General features: G+C 43.7%; 1 protein-coding gene across 1 annotated transcript; it reads left to right on the top strand.

Moving 5' to 3' along the window:
* The first annotated feature begins 11,403 nt into the window (after positions 1–11,403).
* Positions 11,404–16,823, top strand: LOC125519810 (serine/threonine-protein kinase RIO1-like). The gene is made up of 12 exons (XM_048684580.1): positions 11,404–11,889; positions 12,298–12,426; positions 13,393–13,485; positions 13,739–13,818; positions 13,980–14,093; positions 14,443–14,516; positions 14,696–14,772; positions 14,934–15,017; positions 15,105–15,197; positions 15,274–15,381; positions 15,501–15,575; positions 16,130–16,823. The coding sequence occupies exons 1-12, from the start codon at positions 11,488–11,490 to the stop codon at positions 16,571–16,573; spliced, it is 1,773 nt and encodes a 590-aa protein (XP_048540537.1). The 5' UTR covers positions 11,404–11,487; the 3' UTR covers positions 16,574–16,823.
* Positions 16,824–17,100: the final 277 nt, after the last annotated feature.

Here is a 17,100-nt window from a genome sequence, read left to right as displayed (position 1 = left end):
TCGAAATACGCCAACCCAACATCTACCTTTGGAGACACCTGTAGAGCTCCTTTATAATCACCCAGTTATGTTGTGACGTTTGGTAGCACACAAAGTGTTCCTCTGGCAAACGGGAGTTGCATAATCTCATAGTCATAGGAACATGTATAAGTCATGAAGAAAGCAATAGCAACATACTAAACGATCGGGTGCTAAGCTAATGGAATGGGTCATGTCAATCGATCATTCACCTAATGATGTGATCCCGTTAATCAAATAACAACTCTTTGTCCATGGTTAGGAAACATAACCATCTTTGATTAACGAGCTAGTCTAGTAGAGGCATACTAGTGACACTCTGTTTGTCTATGTATTCACACATGTATTATGTTTCCGGTTAATACAATTCTAGCATGAATAATAAACATTTATCATGATATAAGGAAATAAATAATAACTTTATTATTGCCTCTAGGGCATATTTCCTTCAGTCTCCCACTTGCACTAGAGTCAATAATCTAGTTCACATCGCCATGTGATTTAACAGCAATAGTTCACATCACCATGTGATTAACACCCATAGTTCACATCGATATGTGATCAACACCCAAAGGGTTTACTAGAGTCAGTAATCTAGTTCACATCACTATGTGATTAACACCCAAAGAGTACTAAGGTGTGATCATGTTTTGCTTGTGAGATAATTTTAGTCAACGGGTCTGTCACATTCAGATCCGTAAGTATTTTGCGAATTTCTATGTCAACAATGCTCTGCACGGAGCTACTCTAGCTTATTGCTCCCACTTTCAATATGTATCTAGATCGAGATTTAGAGTCATCCAGATCTGTGTCAAAACTTGTATCGACGTAACTTTTTACGACGAACCTTTTTGTCACCTCCATAATTGAGAAATATTTCCTTATTCCACTAAGGATAATTTTGACCGCTGTCCAGTGATCTACTCTTAGATCACTATTGTACTCCCTTGCTTAACACAGTGTAGGGTATACAATAGATCTGGTACACAACATGGCATATTTTATAGAACCTATGGCCGAGGCATAGGGAATGACTTTCATTCTATTTCTATCTTCTGCCGTGGTCGGGCTTTGAGTCTTACTCAATTTCACACCTTGCAACACAGGCAAGAACTCTTTCTTTGACTGTTCCATTTTGAACTACTTCAAAATCTTGTCAAGGCATGTACTCATTGAAAAACTTATCAAGCGTCTTGATCTATCTCTATAGATCTTGATGCTCAATATGTAAGCAGCTTCACCGATGTCTTTCTTTGAAAAACTTCTTTAAAAACACTCCTTTATGCTTTGCAGAATAATTCTACATTATTTCCGATCAACAATATGTCATTCACATATACTTATCAGAAATGCTGTAGTGCTCCCACTCACTTTCTTGTAAATACAGGCTTCATCGCAAGTCTGTATAAAACTATATGCTTTGATCATACTATCAAAGCGTTTATTCCAACTCCGAGAGGCTTGCACCAGTCCATAAATGGATCGCTGGAGCTTGCACACTTTGTTAGCTCCTTTTGGATTGACAAAACCTTCCGGCTGCATCATATACAACTCTTCTTCTAGAAATCCATTCAGGAATGCAGTTTTGACATCATTTGCTGGATTTCATAAAATGCGGCAATTGCTAACATGATTCGGATAGACTTAAGCATCGCTACGGGTGAGAAGATCTCATTGTAGTCAATCCCTTGAACTTGCCGAAAACCTTTTGCGACAAGTCGAGCTTTGTAGATAGTAACACTACTACCAGCGTCCGTCTTCCTCTTGAAGATCCATTTATTTTCTATGGCTTGCCGATCATCGGGCAAATCCATCAAAGTCCATACCTTGTTCTCATACATGGATCATATCTCAGATTTCATGGCCTCAAGCCATTTCGCGGAATCTGGGCTCATCATCGCTTCCTCATAGTTCGTAGGCTCGTCAAGGTCAAGTAACATGACCTCCAGAACTGGATTACCGTACCACTCTGGTGCGGATCTCACTCTGGTTTACCTACGAGGTTCGGTAGTAACTTGATTTGAAGTTACATGATCATCATCATTAGCTTCCTCACTAATCGGTCTAGTAGTCACAGGAACAGATTTCTGTGATGAACTACTTTCCAATAAGGGAGTAGGTACAGTTACCTCATCAAGTTCTACTTTCCTCCCACTCACTTCTTTCGAGAAAAACTCCTTCTCTGGAAAGGATCCATTCTCAGCAACGAATATCTTGCCTTCGGATCTATGATAGAAGGTGTACCCAACATTTTCTTTTGGGTATCCTATGAAGACGCACTTCTCCGATTTGAGTTTGAGCTTATCAGGATGAAACCTTTTCATATAAGCATCGCAACCCCAAACTTTAAGAAACGACAACTTTGGTTTCTTGCCAAACCATAGTTCATACGGTGTCGTCTCAACAGATTTAGATGGTGCCCTTTTAACGTGAATGCAGCTGTCTCTAATGCATAACCCCAAAATGATAGTGGTAAATTGGTAAGAAACATCATAGATTGCACTATATCCAATAAAGTACGGTTATGACGTTCGGACACACCATCATGCTGTGGTGTTCCAGGTGGCATGAGTTTGTGAAACTATTCCACATTGTTTTAATTGAAGACCAAACTCGTAACTCAAATATTTGTCTCCGCGATCAGATCATAGAAACTTTTATTTTTCTTGTTACGATGATTCTCCACTTCACTCTGAAATTCTTTGAACTTTTCAAATATTTCAGACTTGTGTTTCATTAAGTAGATATACCCATATCTGCTCAAATTATCTGTGAAGGTCAGAAAATAATGATACCCGCCACGAGCCTTAACACTCATCGGATACATCAGTATGTATTATTTCCAATAAGTCAGTTGCTCGCTCCATAGTTCCGGAGAACGGCGTTTTACTCATCTTGCCCATGAGGCATGGTTCGCAAGCATCAACTGATTCATAATCAAGTGATTCCAAAAACCCATCAGCATGGAGTTTCTTCATGCGCTTTACACCAATATGACCTAAACGGAGTGCCACAAATAAGTTGCACTATCATTATTAGCTTTGCATCTTTTGGTTTCAATATTATGATTATGTGTATCACTACGATCGAGATCCAATGAACTATTTTCATTGGGTGTGTAACCATATAAGGTTTTATTCATGTAAACAGAACAACAATTTATTCTCTTACTTAAATGAATAACCGTATTACAATAAACATGATCAAATCATATTCATGCTCAACGCAAACACCAAATAACACTTATTCAGGTTCAACACTAATCCCGAACGTATAGGGAGTGTGCGATGATGATCATATCAATCTTGGAACCACTTCCAACACACATCGTCACTTCACCCTTAACTAGTCTCTGTTTATTCTGCAACTCCCGTTTCGAGTTACTAATCTTAGCAACTGAACTAGTATCAAATACTGAGGGGTTGCTATAAACACTAGTAAAGTACACATCAATAACATGTATATCAAATATACTTATGTTCACTTTGCCATCCTTCTTATCTGCCAATCACTTGGGGTAGTTCCGCTTCCAGTGACCAGTCCCTTTGCAGTAGAAACACTTAGTCTCAGGCTTAGGACCAGACTTGGGCTTCTTCACTTGAACAGCAACTTGCTTGTTGTTCTTCTTGAAGTTCCCCTTCTTCCCTCTGCCCTTTTCTTGAAACTAGTGGTCTTGTCTACCATCAACACTTGATGTTTTTCTCGATTTCTACCTTCGTCAATTTCCGCATTACGAAGAGCTTGGGAATCGTTTCCGTTATCCCTTGCATATCATAGTTCATCACGAAGTTCTACTAACTTGGTGATGGTGACTAGAGAATTCTGTCAATCACTATCTTATCTGGAAGATTAACTCCCACTTGATTCAAGCGATTGTAGTACTCAGACAATCTGAGCACATGCTCACTAGTTGAGCGATTCTCCTCCATCTTTTAGCTATAGAACTTGTTGGAGACTTCATATCTCTCAACTCGGGTATTTGCTTGAAATATTAACTTCAACTCCTGGAACATCTCATATGCTCCATGACGTTCAAAACGTCTTTGAAGTCCTGATTCTAAGCCATTAAGCATGGTGCACTAAACTATCAAGTAGTCATCATATTGAGCTAGCCAAACATTCATAACGTCTGCATCTGCTCCTGCAATAGGTCCGTCACCTAGTGGTGCATCAAGGACATAATTCTTCTGTGCAGCAATGAGGATAAACCTCAGATCACGGATCCAATCCGCATCATTGCTACTAACATCTTTCAACACAATTTTCTCTAGGAACATATCAAAATAAACACAGGGAAGCAACAACGCCATCTATTGATCTACAACATAATTTGCAAAATACTACCAGGACTAAGTTCATGATAAATTTAAGTTCAATTAATCATATTACTTAAGAACTCCCACTTAGATAGACATCCCTCTAATCCTCTAAGTGATTATGTGATCCAAATCAACTAAACCATGTCCGATCATCACGTGAGATGGAGTAGTTTCATTGGTGAACATCGCTATGTTGATCATATCTGCTATATGATTCACGCTCGACCTTTCGGTCTCCGTGTTCCGAGGCCATATCTGTATATGCTTGGCTCGTCAAGTATAACCTGAGTATTCTGCGTGTGCAACTGTTTTGCACCCGTTGTATTTGAACGTAGAGCCTATCACACCCGATCATCACTGGTGTCTCAGCACGAAGAACTTTCGCAACGGTGCATACTCAGGGAGAACACTTCTTGATAATTAGTGAGAGATCATCTTATAATGCTACCGTCAATCAAAGCAAGATAAGATGCATAAAAGATAAACATCAGATGCAATCAATATAAGTGATATGATATGGCCACCATCATCTTGTGCTTGTGATCTCCATCTTCGAAGCACCGTCATGATCACCATCGTCACCGGCGCGACACCTTGATCTCCATCGTAGCAACGTTGTCGTCTCGCCAATCTTATGCTTCCACGACTATCGCTACCACTTAGTGATAAAGTAAAGCGTTACAGCGCGATTGCATTGCATACAATAAAGCGACAACCATATGGCTCCTGCCAGTTGCCGATAACTCGGTTACAAAACATGATCATCTCATACAATAAAATTTAGCATCATGTCTTGACCATATCACATCACAACATGCCCTGCAAAAACAAGTTAGACGTCCTCTACTTTGTTGTTGCAAGTTTTACGTGGCTGCTACAGGCTTAAGCAAGAACCAATCTTATCTACGCATCAAAACCACAACGATAGTTTGTCAAGTTGGTGTTGTTTTAACCTTCGCAAGGACCGGGCGTAGCCACACTCGGTTCAACTAAAGTTGGAGAAACTGTCACCCGCTAGCCACCTTTGTGCAAAGCACGTCGGGAGAACCGGTCTCGCGTAAGCGTACGTGTAATGTCGGTCCGGGCCGCTTCGTCCAACAATACCGCCGAACCAAAGTATGACATGCTGGTAAGCAGTATGACTTATATCGCCCACAACTCACTTGTGTTCTACTCGTGCATATAACATCAACATATAAAACCTAGGCTCGGATGCCACTGTTGGGGAACGTAGTAATTTCAAAAAAATTCCTACGCACACGCAAGATCATGGTGATGCAGAGCAACGAGAGGGGAGAGTGTGATCTACGTACCCTTGTAGATCGACAACGGAAGCGTTTGGTTGATGTAGTCGTACGTCTCCAAGGCCCGACCAATCAAGCACCGAAACTACGGCACCTCCGAGTTCTAGCACACGTTCAGCTCGATGACGATCCCCGGGCTCCGATCCAGCAAAGCGTCGGGGAAGAGTTTCGTCAGCACGACGGCGTGGTGACGATCTTGATGTACTACCGTCGCAGGGCTTCGCCTAAGCACCGCTACAATATGACCGAGGTGGAATATGGTGGAGGGGGGCACCGCACACGGCTAAGGAACAATCACGAAGATCAACTTGTGTATCTAGGGGTGCTCCCCTGCCCCCGTATATAAAGGAGCAAGGGGAGGAGGCCGGCCGACCCCTATAGGCGCTCCAGGAGGAGTCCTCCTCCTAGTAGGAGTAGGACTCCTACTAGGAGGGGGAAAGAAGTGGGGAGGGAGAGGGAAAGGGGGGCGCCGCCCCCCCTCTCCTAGTCCAATTCGGACCAGGGGGGGAGGAGGCGCGCGACCCACCTCTGGCAGCCCCTCTCTCTCTCCACTAAGGCCCATATGGCCCATTACTTCTCCCGAGGGGGTTCCGGTAACCCTCTGGCTCTCCGGTTTTCTCCGAAATCACCCGGAACACTTCTGGTGTCCGAATATAGCCATCCAATATATCAATCTTTATGTCTCGACCATTTCAAGACTCCTCGTCATGTCCGTGATCACATCCGGGACTCCGAACTAACTTCGGTACATCAAAACTCATAAACTTATAATATAACTGTCATCGAAACCTTAAGCGTGCGGACCCTACGGGTTCAAGAACAATGTAGACATGACTGAGACACGTCTCCGATCAATAACCAATAGCGGAACCTGGATGCTCATATTGGCTCCTACATATTCTACGAAGATCTTTATCGGTCAGACCGCATAACAACATACGTTGTTCCCTTTGTCATCGGTATGTTACTTGCCCGAGATTCGATCGTCGGTATCTCAATACCTAGTTCAATCTCGTTACCGGCAAGTCTCTTTACTCGTTCCGTAATACATCATCTCGCAACTAACTCATTAGTTGTAATGCTTGCAAGGCTTATGTGATGTGTATTACCGAGAGGGCCCAGAGATACCTCTCCGACAATCGGAGTGACAAATCCTAATCTCGAAATACGCCAACCCAACATCTACCTTTGGAGACACCTGTAGAGCTCCTTTATAATCACCCAGTTATGTTGTGACATTTGGTAGCACACAAAGTGTTCCTCCGGCAAACGGGAGTTGCATAATCTCATAGTCATAGGAACATGTATAAGTCATGAAGAAAGCAATAGCAACATACTAAACGATCGGGTGCTAAGCTAATGGAATGGGTCATGTCAATCAGATCATTCACCTAATGATGTGATCCCGTTAATCAAATAACAACTCTTTGTCCATGGTTAGGAAACATAACCATCTTTGATTAACGAGCTAGTCTAGTAGAGGCATACTAGTGACACTCTGTTTGTCTATGTATTCACACATGTATTATGTTTCTGGTTAATACAATTCTAGCATGAATAATAAACATTTATCATGATATAAGGAAATAAATAATAACTTTATTATTGCCTCTAGGGCATATTTCCTTCAAAACAGAGTGTCACTAGTATGCCTCTACTTGACTAGCTCGTTAATCAAAGATGGTTATGTTTCCTAACCATGAACAAAGAGTTGTTATTTGATTGACGGGATCACATCATTAGGTGAATGATCTGATTGACATGACCCATTCCGTTAGCTTAGCACCCGATCGTTTAGTATGTTGCTATTGCTTTCTTCATGACTTATACATGTTCCTATGACTATGAGATTATGCAACTCCCGTTTGCCGGAGGAACACTTTGTGTGCTACCAAACGTCACAACGTAAATGGGTGATTATAAAGGTACTCTACAGGTGTCTCCAAAGGTACATGTTGGGTTGGCGTATTTCGAGATTAGGATTTGTCACTCCGATTGTCGGAGAGGTATCTCTGGGCCCTCTCGGTAATGCACATCACATAAGCCTTGCAAGCATTGCAACTAATGAGTTAGTTGCGAGATGATGTATTACGGAACGAGTAAAGAGACTTGCCGGCAACGAGATTGAACTAGGTATTGAGATACCGACGATCGAATCTCGGTCAAGTAACATACCGATGACAAAGGGAACAACGTATGTTGTTATGCCGTCTGACCGATAAAGATTTTCGTAGAATATGTAGGAGCCAATATGAGCATCCAGGTTCCGCTATTGGTTATTGACCGGAGACGTGTCTCGGTCATGTCTACATTGTTCTCGAACCCGTAGGGTCCGCACGCTTAAGGTTTCGATGACAGTTATATTATGAGTTTATGAGTTTTGATGTACTGAAGTTAGTTCGAAGTCCCGGATGTGATCACGGACATGACGAGGAGTCTCTAAATGGTCGAGACATAAAGATTGATATATTGGACGGCTATATTCGGACACCGGAAGTGTTCTGGGGAAGTTTCGGATAAAACCGGAGCACCGGGGGGTTACCGGAACCCCCCAGGGGGTTAATGGGCCTCATGGGCCTAAAGTGGAGAAGAGGAGGAGCTGCCAGGGCAGGCCGCGCGCCCCCTCTCCCCCTAGTCCGAATTGGACAAGGAGGGAGGGGCGGCGCCCCCCTCTCCTCTCTCCCTTCCTTCCCCCTCTCCTAATTAGACAAGGAAAGGGAGGGGAGTCCTACTCCCGGTAGGAGTAGGACTCCTCCTGCGCGCCTCCTACTAGGGCCGGTCGCACCCCCCTTGGATCCTTTATATACGGAGGCAAGAGGCACCCCATGACACACAAGTTGATCCACGTGATCATATTCTTAGCCGTGTGCGGTGCCCCCTTCCACCATAGTCCTCGATAATATTGTAGCGGTGCTTAGGCAAAGCCCTGCGATAGTAGAACATCAAGATCGTCACCACGCCGTCGTGCTGACGGAACTCTTCCCCGACACTTTGCTGGATCGGAGTCCGGGGATCGTCATCGAGCTGAACGTGTGCTAGAACTCGGAGGTGCCGTAGTTTCGGTGCTTGATCGGTCGGGCCGTGGAGACGTACGACTACATCAACCAAGTTAACGCTTCCGTTGTCAATCTACAAGGGTACGTAGATCACACTCTTCCCCTCTCGTTGCTATGCATCACCATGATCTTGCGTGTACGTAGGAATTTTTTTGAAATTACTACGTTCCCCGACACTAGGCGCATGAGGAGATCATCAATGGGGGACTTCCCGTCCCTTCTTCCTCCAGAGACCCTGCTCTGGCTACTTGCTCCCGATCCGTTGCTTGCCATGGCGAGAAACCTAGATTGGTCCGCCTCGCTCCCTCCACCGAGAGGTCAGAGTGCCCAACAAGGATGGCAGACCCGATCCGAGTGCAGGCACCCCGACGGAGCTTGGCTAATCTCGTAGATTAGCAGCAACTCTGGCAGATCGCCAAAGGAGTCAAAACCCTAGACGTCGCCGCCAGGGAAGTGGGGTGTTCGTACTCGTGGTGGTTCCGCATCTCTGTGCGATTCATCGACAGTTTGACGCAATATGCGTCCATTAGGTTTTTCCCGGCAATGGCTAGAGGATAGGGTCGCTGCGAGCGTCATCCACCTCCCATTCTCCTCGGAAATTCCCCTCTTCGTGTAGCTCGAATTCGAAATTCATGATGAAACAAAGAGGGCCGAAATCACTAGTTAAAGAGTACTCGTTGCAAAGATCACTCCAACTCCCCTGGTTGCGACAAGTGGCCCATATGCAGTGCGCCACTTGTCACAACCTAGGAGTTTTCCCTTTTTTCGTAAATCCGTTTATTCAAAATGTTTTATCTCTCAAACCGTGCGTTCAAATCTCGAACTGCTTTCACCGTTGGATTCCTCGCGTCGAGATCTTCAAAACTAGATTCCATGTTGATAGGTTTTGATGAACTATTTTAAAAAAAAAATTGGACGAAAAAACCGAATCGAGAGCACATGTTTTTCCCTTTTCGAAAGAGGCACGCCCGTGCCTCTCATGAAATCACAAACCGTGCCTCTCGCGAAAGCAAAACTGTAACTCTAGTGGCAGGAAAAAAAGACAAAACACATTTTTTTCGTTTCCGAGGTGGCACGGCCGTGACTCTCGCGAAAGCACAATCATGCCTCTCGCGGAAGCAAAACCGTGACTCTCGCGAAAGGAATTTTTTTGCATATTTTCCGTTTCCGAGAGGCACGGCCGTGACTCTTGTGAAAGCACAACCGTGTCTCTTGCGAAAGCAAAACCGCGACTCTCGCGAAAGAAAAAAAAAACAGAAAACACGTTTTTTTTGTTTCCAAGAGGCACGTCCGTGTCTCTCGTGGAAGCAAAATCGTGACTCTTGCGAAAGAAAAAAAAACAAAAAACGCGTTTTTTTCGTTTCCGAGAGGCACGCCCATGACTTGTGAAAGGAAAAAACCCGCATTTTTTCCGTTTCCAAGAGGCACGGCTGTGACTCTCATGAAAGAAAAATCGTGCCTTTCACGGAAGTAAAATCATGACTCTTCTGAAAGGAAAAAAACACGTTTTTTCGCAAAAAATATTTTTTTCCAAAATTGTTTTTGATTGAAAAACTAGGAAAGACCGGTGGAAAACCAAAACGTCAAGAAAACTCGAAAAACCCCGTTTAAAAAGCCAAAAACGCGTGCAGAAAAATAAAAAATTTAAAGAAAGCGCCCAAAACGCGACACATGGCGAATGGCTGAGAGCGCGTCAAGTGACGTTGATCGTTGCGAGTCAGGGTGCAAGCGACGCGGGTTGGCCGCAATCCCGCAAAAACCGCCCCGCATAAAACATGCTTTGCGGTAACCTGCGGGTAACTGCATAATTATGCGGCCACTTGCGGGCTGTCCGCCGGAACCCACTATGTGCGGCATAGCCACTCCAGTTTGTATTAGAATCTTAGATGTTGTGCGTGTGCATTAGACTCTAGAATCCTGTTTGCATGAGTTTCACTTCTCAGCGCCCAACGAGCAGACCCGACGGCGGCCGCTCCTCCAGCTTACGGACACAGGGTTCAAGCACACATACTTCAAGTTGTGTGGCGTCGACGTTGACGTGTACATGGGAACCTGCGCCGCCATCATCGTGCCCAATGGTGCAGGCAAGTCCATCCCGCAGAAGTGCTCTCCGGATGGCACCTGATCAGTCTCTTCGGATGGCAGAAGATGCGCGTGGTGCTCGCCTCCATGGCACTGAGGAACTGCACGATGCTGCTCCTGAGGCTGTACGAGCCCATGAACTATCTGGACATGCAGACCAACGACGTGTTGGCTGAAGCACTGTGCGAGTTCACTGCATGGGTCGTGCTAGTCAGCCAACACTCAAGGCTTAGTTCTCGGTCGTGCAAGGACGAAAAGGGCAACGAGGTGCGGGTGGCGCAGGCCGCCTGGCCGGCCGATGAGAACGTCGACTAAACATGTGTATTAGCAAAGACAAAACAAAGATTATGCGGGCTGGCGGCTCCCGCTTAACCCGCATGTCCCGCATCATGGTCACCCGCGTAGCCCACATGTCGTGTGCGGGCAAGATTGCCGGACTGCGGGACGACCGCAACCCGTCCCACTTGCATCCGAAGAAGCGCTAGTAGTTGCTTTTAAAGAAGGCCTCAATCGCCCTCATGCCTAGCATCGTGGCCCAGCCACGGCCCTTTGATATATACCATGCTTGGTGGGCTGAAATTCCATCACGGGATGCAATTCTTCGGGCCGTGTACGCGGCTGTGCGTTACTGGTATACCGGCCTACACGGATAGGTCCCATTCCCACCGTGCCCTCGATTTTTCGCTGCTCCCGCAGAAGCGCACAGCCATGGCCACCGCCGCCGCCACAACCGCCTCACCGTTGCACGACTCCCGAACCTTCGCCCTGCAGCAGGGCGAGTTGGATGGGCGCTTTGCGGATGCCGAAGAGAAACCAGCAGCACCATCCGAGGAGCCAGCGGAGGCGGAGGCGGAGGAGGACGATGACGACGATGAGGACGATGACGAGGAGTATTGGTCCTACCATGACGTGGGTGAAGCCCTAGACTGGCTCGACGCCGCCGAGGGCCCGGATGGCTCGACGCGTCTTTCCTCAACATTCTCGGCCGCCGGAAGCGCCGCTGCGGCGCGGAGGCCGAACGCGCACGGCGGCATGCTCGCGCGCACACTCCAGCCACTCTCCAACCGCACACAGAAGCTGGCCTCGCACGTCCGCGCCGCTCCCTTGGAGGTATGCTCTTTCAACTCACCTTGGATTAGTTCTGATCGGCCTGTGCTGTATTACTAACTTTTATGGGCGTATGCTATCAAGGACTAGGGTTCAGTGGTTCACTATCTTCTGGTCAAAGTTGGTTACCTAATAAAATTACTAAAGAGAACAGTTCTACTTCATATTGGAGCTAGGCCTAGTAGTATCCAGCTAGGGAAATTCTAAGTTTCCAACGTCGCTCTGCAAACAACTAACTGAAATAATTCTGCTAAATTTGATGTACGTTGCTGCATTGATTTTTATGTAACGCCGGTGCCTTAACATATGGATATTTGTTATCTGAACGAAACACCCATCATGGTTTGTTCGTCTGGGTGTTGTAGCTTTTTTTGCTGATTATTTGATGTCTGTGAATTTTGAACCACTCAGGAGTGGGAAGGTAGAATGAACGTGGGGATGTCAAATTCTGTGACAACTGCAATCAGGGACAGCATAAGAGATACTGCAATTGGAAAAACAAGGAACACTGGGAAGGCAGATCGTGCTACAGTTGAACAGGTTTGTACTTTTTTTGCTGCTTGGTGATGCTTATTTCATTCTCTGCTTGGGAATTGAATCTGTACACTTTCAGTATTCCTCTATCAAATTAAGAATCAATCCCGTAGCCTTTCACCCCAATTTGCTCTCTGTCAAGTGGTTGTCTGTTTTTAGAAGTTTCTCCCCTCATCAAGTATGCAGTAATCAAAATTTATTTATTACCTCTGAGCTATAATAAGTGCCGCAGTTTTGAACTAAGGTTGAACTAACCCTAGGTTCAAAACTGCGACACTTATTATGAATCGGAGGGAGTAGATTATAATGTTTGATTTGATGTACATGAATAACAATTCTTATGAAGTCATCTCAGCTCCTGCTCGACCTCCTATCGCAACATATTCCCAAACCCACTGCATTCCTGGGTACATAGGTGGCTGAAATGGCACCATTAATCCGCTGTTGACTACTTCAACAAAAAGCTGTATAAATCTCGGTTGTAACTTACTGCATACCTTCATCAGACTTGAGTCCTGCTTCATTTTCTATTGCCTGTTCTGTAAGTTTGTGAAGCAGAAGTTTGAACATCGCTCTTTTTGATGCCTACTGCATTTTTGTTTATGAGTTCTCCTGACTGATTAGGTACCATTGCTTCAATGCTGATAATTGTGTGTGTGGGGGGGGGGGGGGGGGGATCTGATCTATTTCTTTTCCTCTTCTGCAATTTGTTTAATTAATTTTTTTGTCATTGTGGGCCCTCAAAAGAGTGCTCTCTATTGCACATGTGATTTGATTACTTGATCTGATGATTGCACGATATTTTCAGTTCTTATTGGAAGGGCATACTTGCTCATTTGTTCATCCAGATAAAGTTATAAATTTTGATTTACTGGGAAAGACAAAAACATGCTTTAACTCTATAGTCTATGTAATGAATGATGTTTTAGTGAAGTACTTTTTCTAAACATTTGATTTTTTCTTTATATGCAGGCTATTGACCCAAGAACCCGCATGGTTTTGTTCAAAATGTTAAACCGTGGTGTGTTTAATAACATAAATGGTTGCATTTCTACTGGAAAAGAGGTAACCTTCAATTTGCAGTGCACATCGTAGCGACAAGGCATCTGCTACTTGATAATTTCATTGCACCCGCGGATTTAAAAATAATATTATGAGAGAAGTTTGTGGAGCATAGAGCTACTTTAGCTGTTGACAGAGGAAAATAGAGAAGGCATCCCATAGTACAAGTTGCATTTTTACTCACCATTCTGTATATCTATTATTAGAATAACACACTCAATATTAACTGTGGCAATTGATTTTTTTTCCTTTGTAGGCAAATGTATATCATGCAACAAAGACGGATGGCAGTGAGTTAGCAATCAAAGTCTATAAAACTTCAGTGCTTGTTTTCAAGTAAGATTTGGATTTTATACTTGCCTTTTCTCTTATAATAACTGGATACTCAAAGCTACGTTGGAATGCTGTTTATGGGCATTTTGTCCTTTCAGTACTTCTAAATTGTTTTGTTTCAAAAAGGTTTCCATGTGAACAAAGTACACACTTCCTTGTTGCAGGGATAGAGATCGATACGTTCAAGGAGATTATCGTTTTAGACATGGTTACTGCAAGCATAATCCTCGGAAAATGGTAAAGACCTGGGCTGAAAAGGAAATGCGAAATCTTTTACGGTATGACATATTCTTATTTAGCATCCTTTATTCATGATTTTCATTTCAGCAATTTGGCAAGATGTTTCTCAATGGGATTCTGTTGTTGAACTGGGTTTATTTTTGTGGGGAAAAAGAGGATGCATTTGGAAGCATAAGCTGTTGCTATCCTATATTTTGTTCTGTCTCTCTGGCAGCCCGGTGCACGTAGCTCCCGCTTGTGCGGGGTTCGGCGAAGGGCCGACCACTTTTGTTCTGTCTCTATAAATTAAATTCTCACTTTATATAATTTTTATCTTCTTCTGCAATACTTCGCAAAATGCTTTCAGTTATTGAAATAGATAGATTTGCACTTCTCTCTCTTGTTCAGAGTTAGAGCAGAAGGAATCCGATGCCCGAAGCCGTTACTCTTGAGGCTTCATGTTTTGGTGATGGAATTTATAGGTAAAACTTGTGGTGACATTTGCTTATTCAACGCCTATCAACATTTTCCTACAGAAATGGTATCATATCATGATATAATAATTGTCCAAACATACGCCTTGTTAGCAGAACATCCCACAGAACAGTACTTTCAAAGGTATTATCAGTGCGTCTAATAAATTGAGTTGGTTCTCCTTCAGGAAAGGGAGGTTGGGCTGCTCCTCGTCTTAAGGATGCTAATTTGTCCGATGACAAGTTGCGTGAAACATACTTTGAGGTACATGACGCATGCAAAGACTAACTACCAGTTGAATTGTCAGCTGAATATGGTCTTCTCCTATAGAGGAATGAACAAGGAACCACATAGTACCCAAACATTAGATTTTGGGCACTCTTATCATACCATTTTACAATATACTTACTGCAGCTTATTTTCAGATTGTTACAACGATGCGGACACTTTACCAAAAGTGCAAGCTTGTCCATGGTGATTTGAGTGAATACAACATTCTTTATTATGAGGTAGTTGAACACTTCTGATTAAGCCTCTTTAATCTCTTTTATTTCCCTGTTAACCAGGTTCCTCATTCTTATTTGCTTGTTGTGCAGGGACACTTGTACATCATTGATGTTTCACAGTCTGTCGACCTTGACCATCCTTCAGCTTTGGATTTCCTGAAGGAAGATTGCTTGCATGTTAATGTGAGTAAAATTAAATTAAAATTGACCAGACATGGATAACTCGTGGTATTTAATACGTGTGCAATGCTGTTTTCAGGATTTCTTTGAAAAACGAGGCATTCCTGTCATGACAGTAACAGAGCTATTTAATTTTGTTGTGGATCAAAATATCGCTGATGAAGATGTTGATGATTACCTGGAGAAGGCATGTCCTTATTTTACTTTCAGTAGTTACATTACTTCGCAATCATCGATTTTTGCGTGATACTATGCTCATCCTTGGACAGAAGATCTGACGGGTTATCAATGTTGTGGTTACAACAGGTTCAACAAAAGATTTTGGAAAATGGAGATACAGCTGCAGATGATGATGAAATTGCTCCAACAGTCTTGGTGCAGGTAGGAATATGAATATTGTACTATGCATTTGTGCAGCTTTGCCAGAAATATACTCCCTTTGTCCCAAAATAAGTGTCGCTGAGTTAGTACAAAGTTGTACTGGAGTAGTTTACAACAGTGAGCATCTTCACTTCTCCAGTGAGGGACCTTAATATCTGAGGCATACGTTTATTTATTGCATATATCTGTTACTCGCCAATCATCACTATTTTATACTATGTTTCGATTCAAGGTATTGACATTACCTTTGTGGTACTCCCTCTGTCCGGAAATACTTGTCATCAAAATGGATAAAAGGGGATGTATCTAGACGTATTTTAGTTCTAGATACATCTCTTTTTATCCATTTTGATGACAAGTATTTTCGGACGAGGGAGTAACTGTTTTATCTCATGTGCACAATTCATTGGTCTGATTCCAGTTAGTCTTGTCTTCCAGATCTCTTATACGAGTTTCTAACTACTTCGTGTTTATTTTGTTTCTTTCATATGTTTGTGCTGTGTGTTATACAGTTTACTTACTAATAATATTACCTGCTTTGCTCTTTTTGATAGACGTTGGATTATGTGAAGCAATGTGAGGCAGATATTGTCAGCATGTCAATGATGCAACGCCCATCCGTTGGTTATGAGCCAACAGCAGATAAGCTTTATGACCAGCCACTGTTAGGATTTGTGCGGGCAAAAAATGAGCCTACCGAAAACAAGGAAGCACAGCCGGCACAAAAAACACGCGAAGAACCCTTGGACCTGCAAACTAAGTGCTCGTTGGAGAACAAGGAGGAAGATGAATCGGGTGACAGTGAGTCCTGCTCTAGCTCCGACGAAGACGGTTCGTGGCATGAGTCCACAAAGGTGGGGCCCGAAGAAAGGAAGGCTGCTCGCAAGGAAAACAAGAAGAAAGTGAAGGAGGAAAAGAGGGAAACTCGCAAGACGAAGATCTCCAAGGCCGATAAGAAGAAGAGGAAGAAAATGGCGAAGGCAAAGTGCAAGCGGTAATGGATCACTGCTGGCTGGCAAAGTGGCAATCCACATGGTTGACACCCATCAATTTTGTTATACAGATCTACTTGCACTCAGTGTTGTCTCCAATGGAAATGAGTGAGAAGTGTTGGATGCGCTTTCTTTTTGTAGTAGTCCTTCTAAATGTATTGCTTAAAAACCAAACTTGTAAAAGATCCGTCCTGCCGCAACATTATCAGATATTTTGAGTTGTGTGTATGCTTAATTCCGTCTGTTCTGTTGGTTACATCTTATGTGGCGATTTTCTAATGTAAACTATGGATGAGAACATCAACTCTTTATGGGTCTACAAAGTTCGCGGTAGATTGTTCTCAAGCCCAAATCGCATAGCAGAAGCAGGAAATTTTTGAATGTATGATGTGAAGATAAAGAAAGGAGACGGATGCCTGGACTGTTGTGATCCAAATCACCTAAACTTGCATCAAATAGGAGAGCGCCCCATTTGAAATTTCCCTTCCGTTTATCTGATTCCAAAAATTTTCGGAGCACCCCTAACTTAACCC

The sequence above is a fragment of the Triticum urartu genome, chromosome 7 (assembly GCF_003073215.2).
Source record: "Triticum urartu cultivar G1812 chromosome 7, Tu2.1, whole genome shotgun sequence".
NCBI lineage: Eukaryota > Viridiplantae > Streptophyta > Magnoliopsida > Poales > Poaceae > Triticum > Triticum urartu.
This window is presented reverse-complemented; position numbering and strand designations above follow the sequence as displayed.

What these genes read in the sequence shown, in the direction of transcription:
- LOC125519810 (XM_048684580.1), top strand. Translation starts at nt 11,488, where the DNA reads ATGGCCACCGCCGCCGCCACAACCGCCTCACCGTTGCACGACTCCCGA. An exon ending in ATCGTGCTACAGTTGAACAG is followed by an intron (nt 12,427 to 13,392) that starts GTTTGTACTTTT and finishes CTTTATATGCAG; the next exon opens with GCTATTGACCCAAGAACCCG. An exon ending in ACTTCAGTGCTTGTTTTCAA is followed by an intron (nt 13,819 to 13,979) that starts GTAAGATTTGGA and finishes TCCTTGTTGCAG; the next exon opens with GGATAGAGATCGATACGTTC.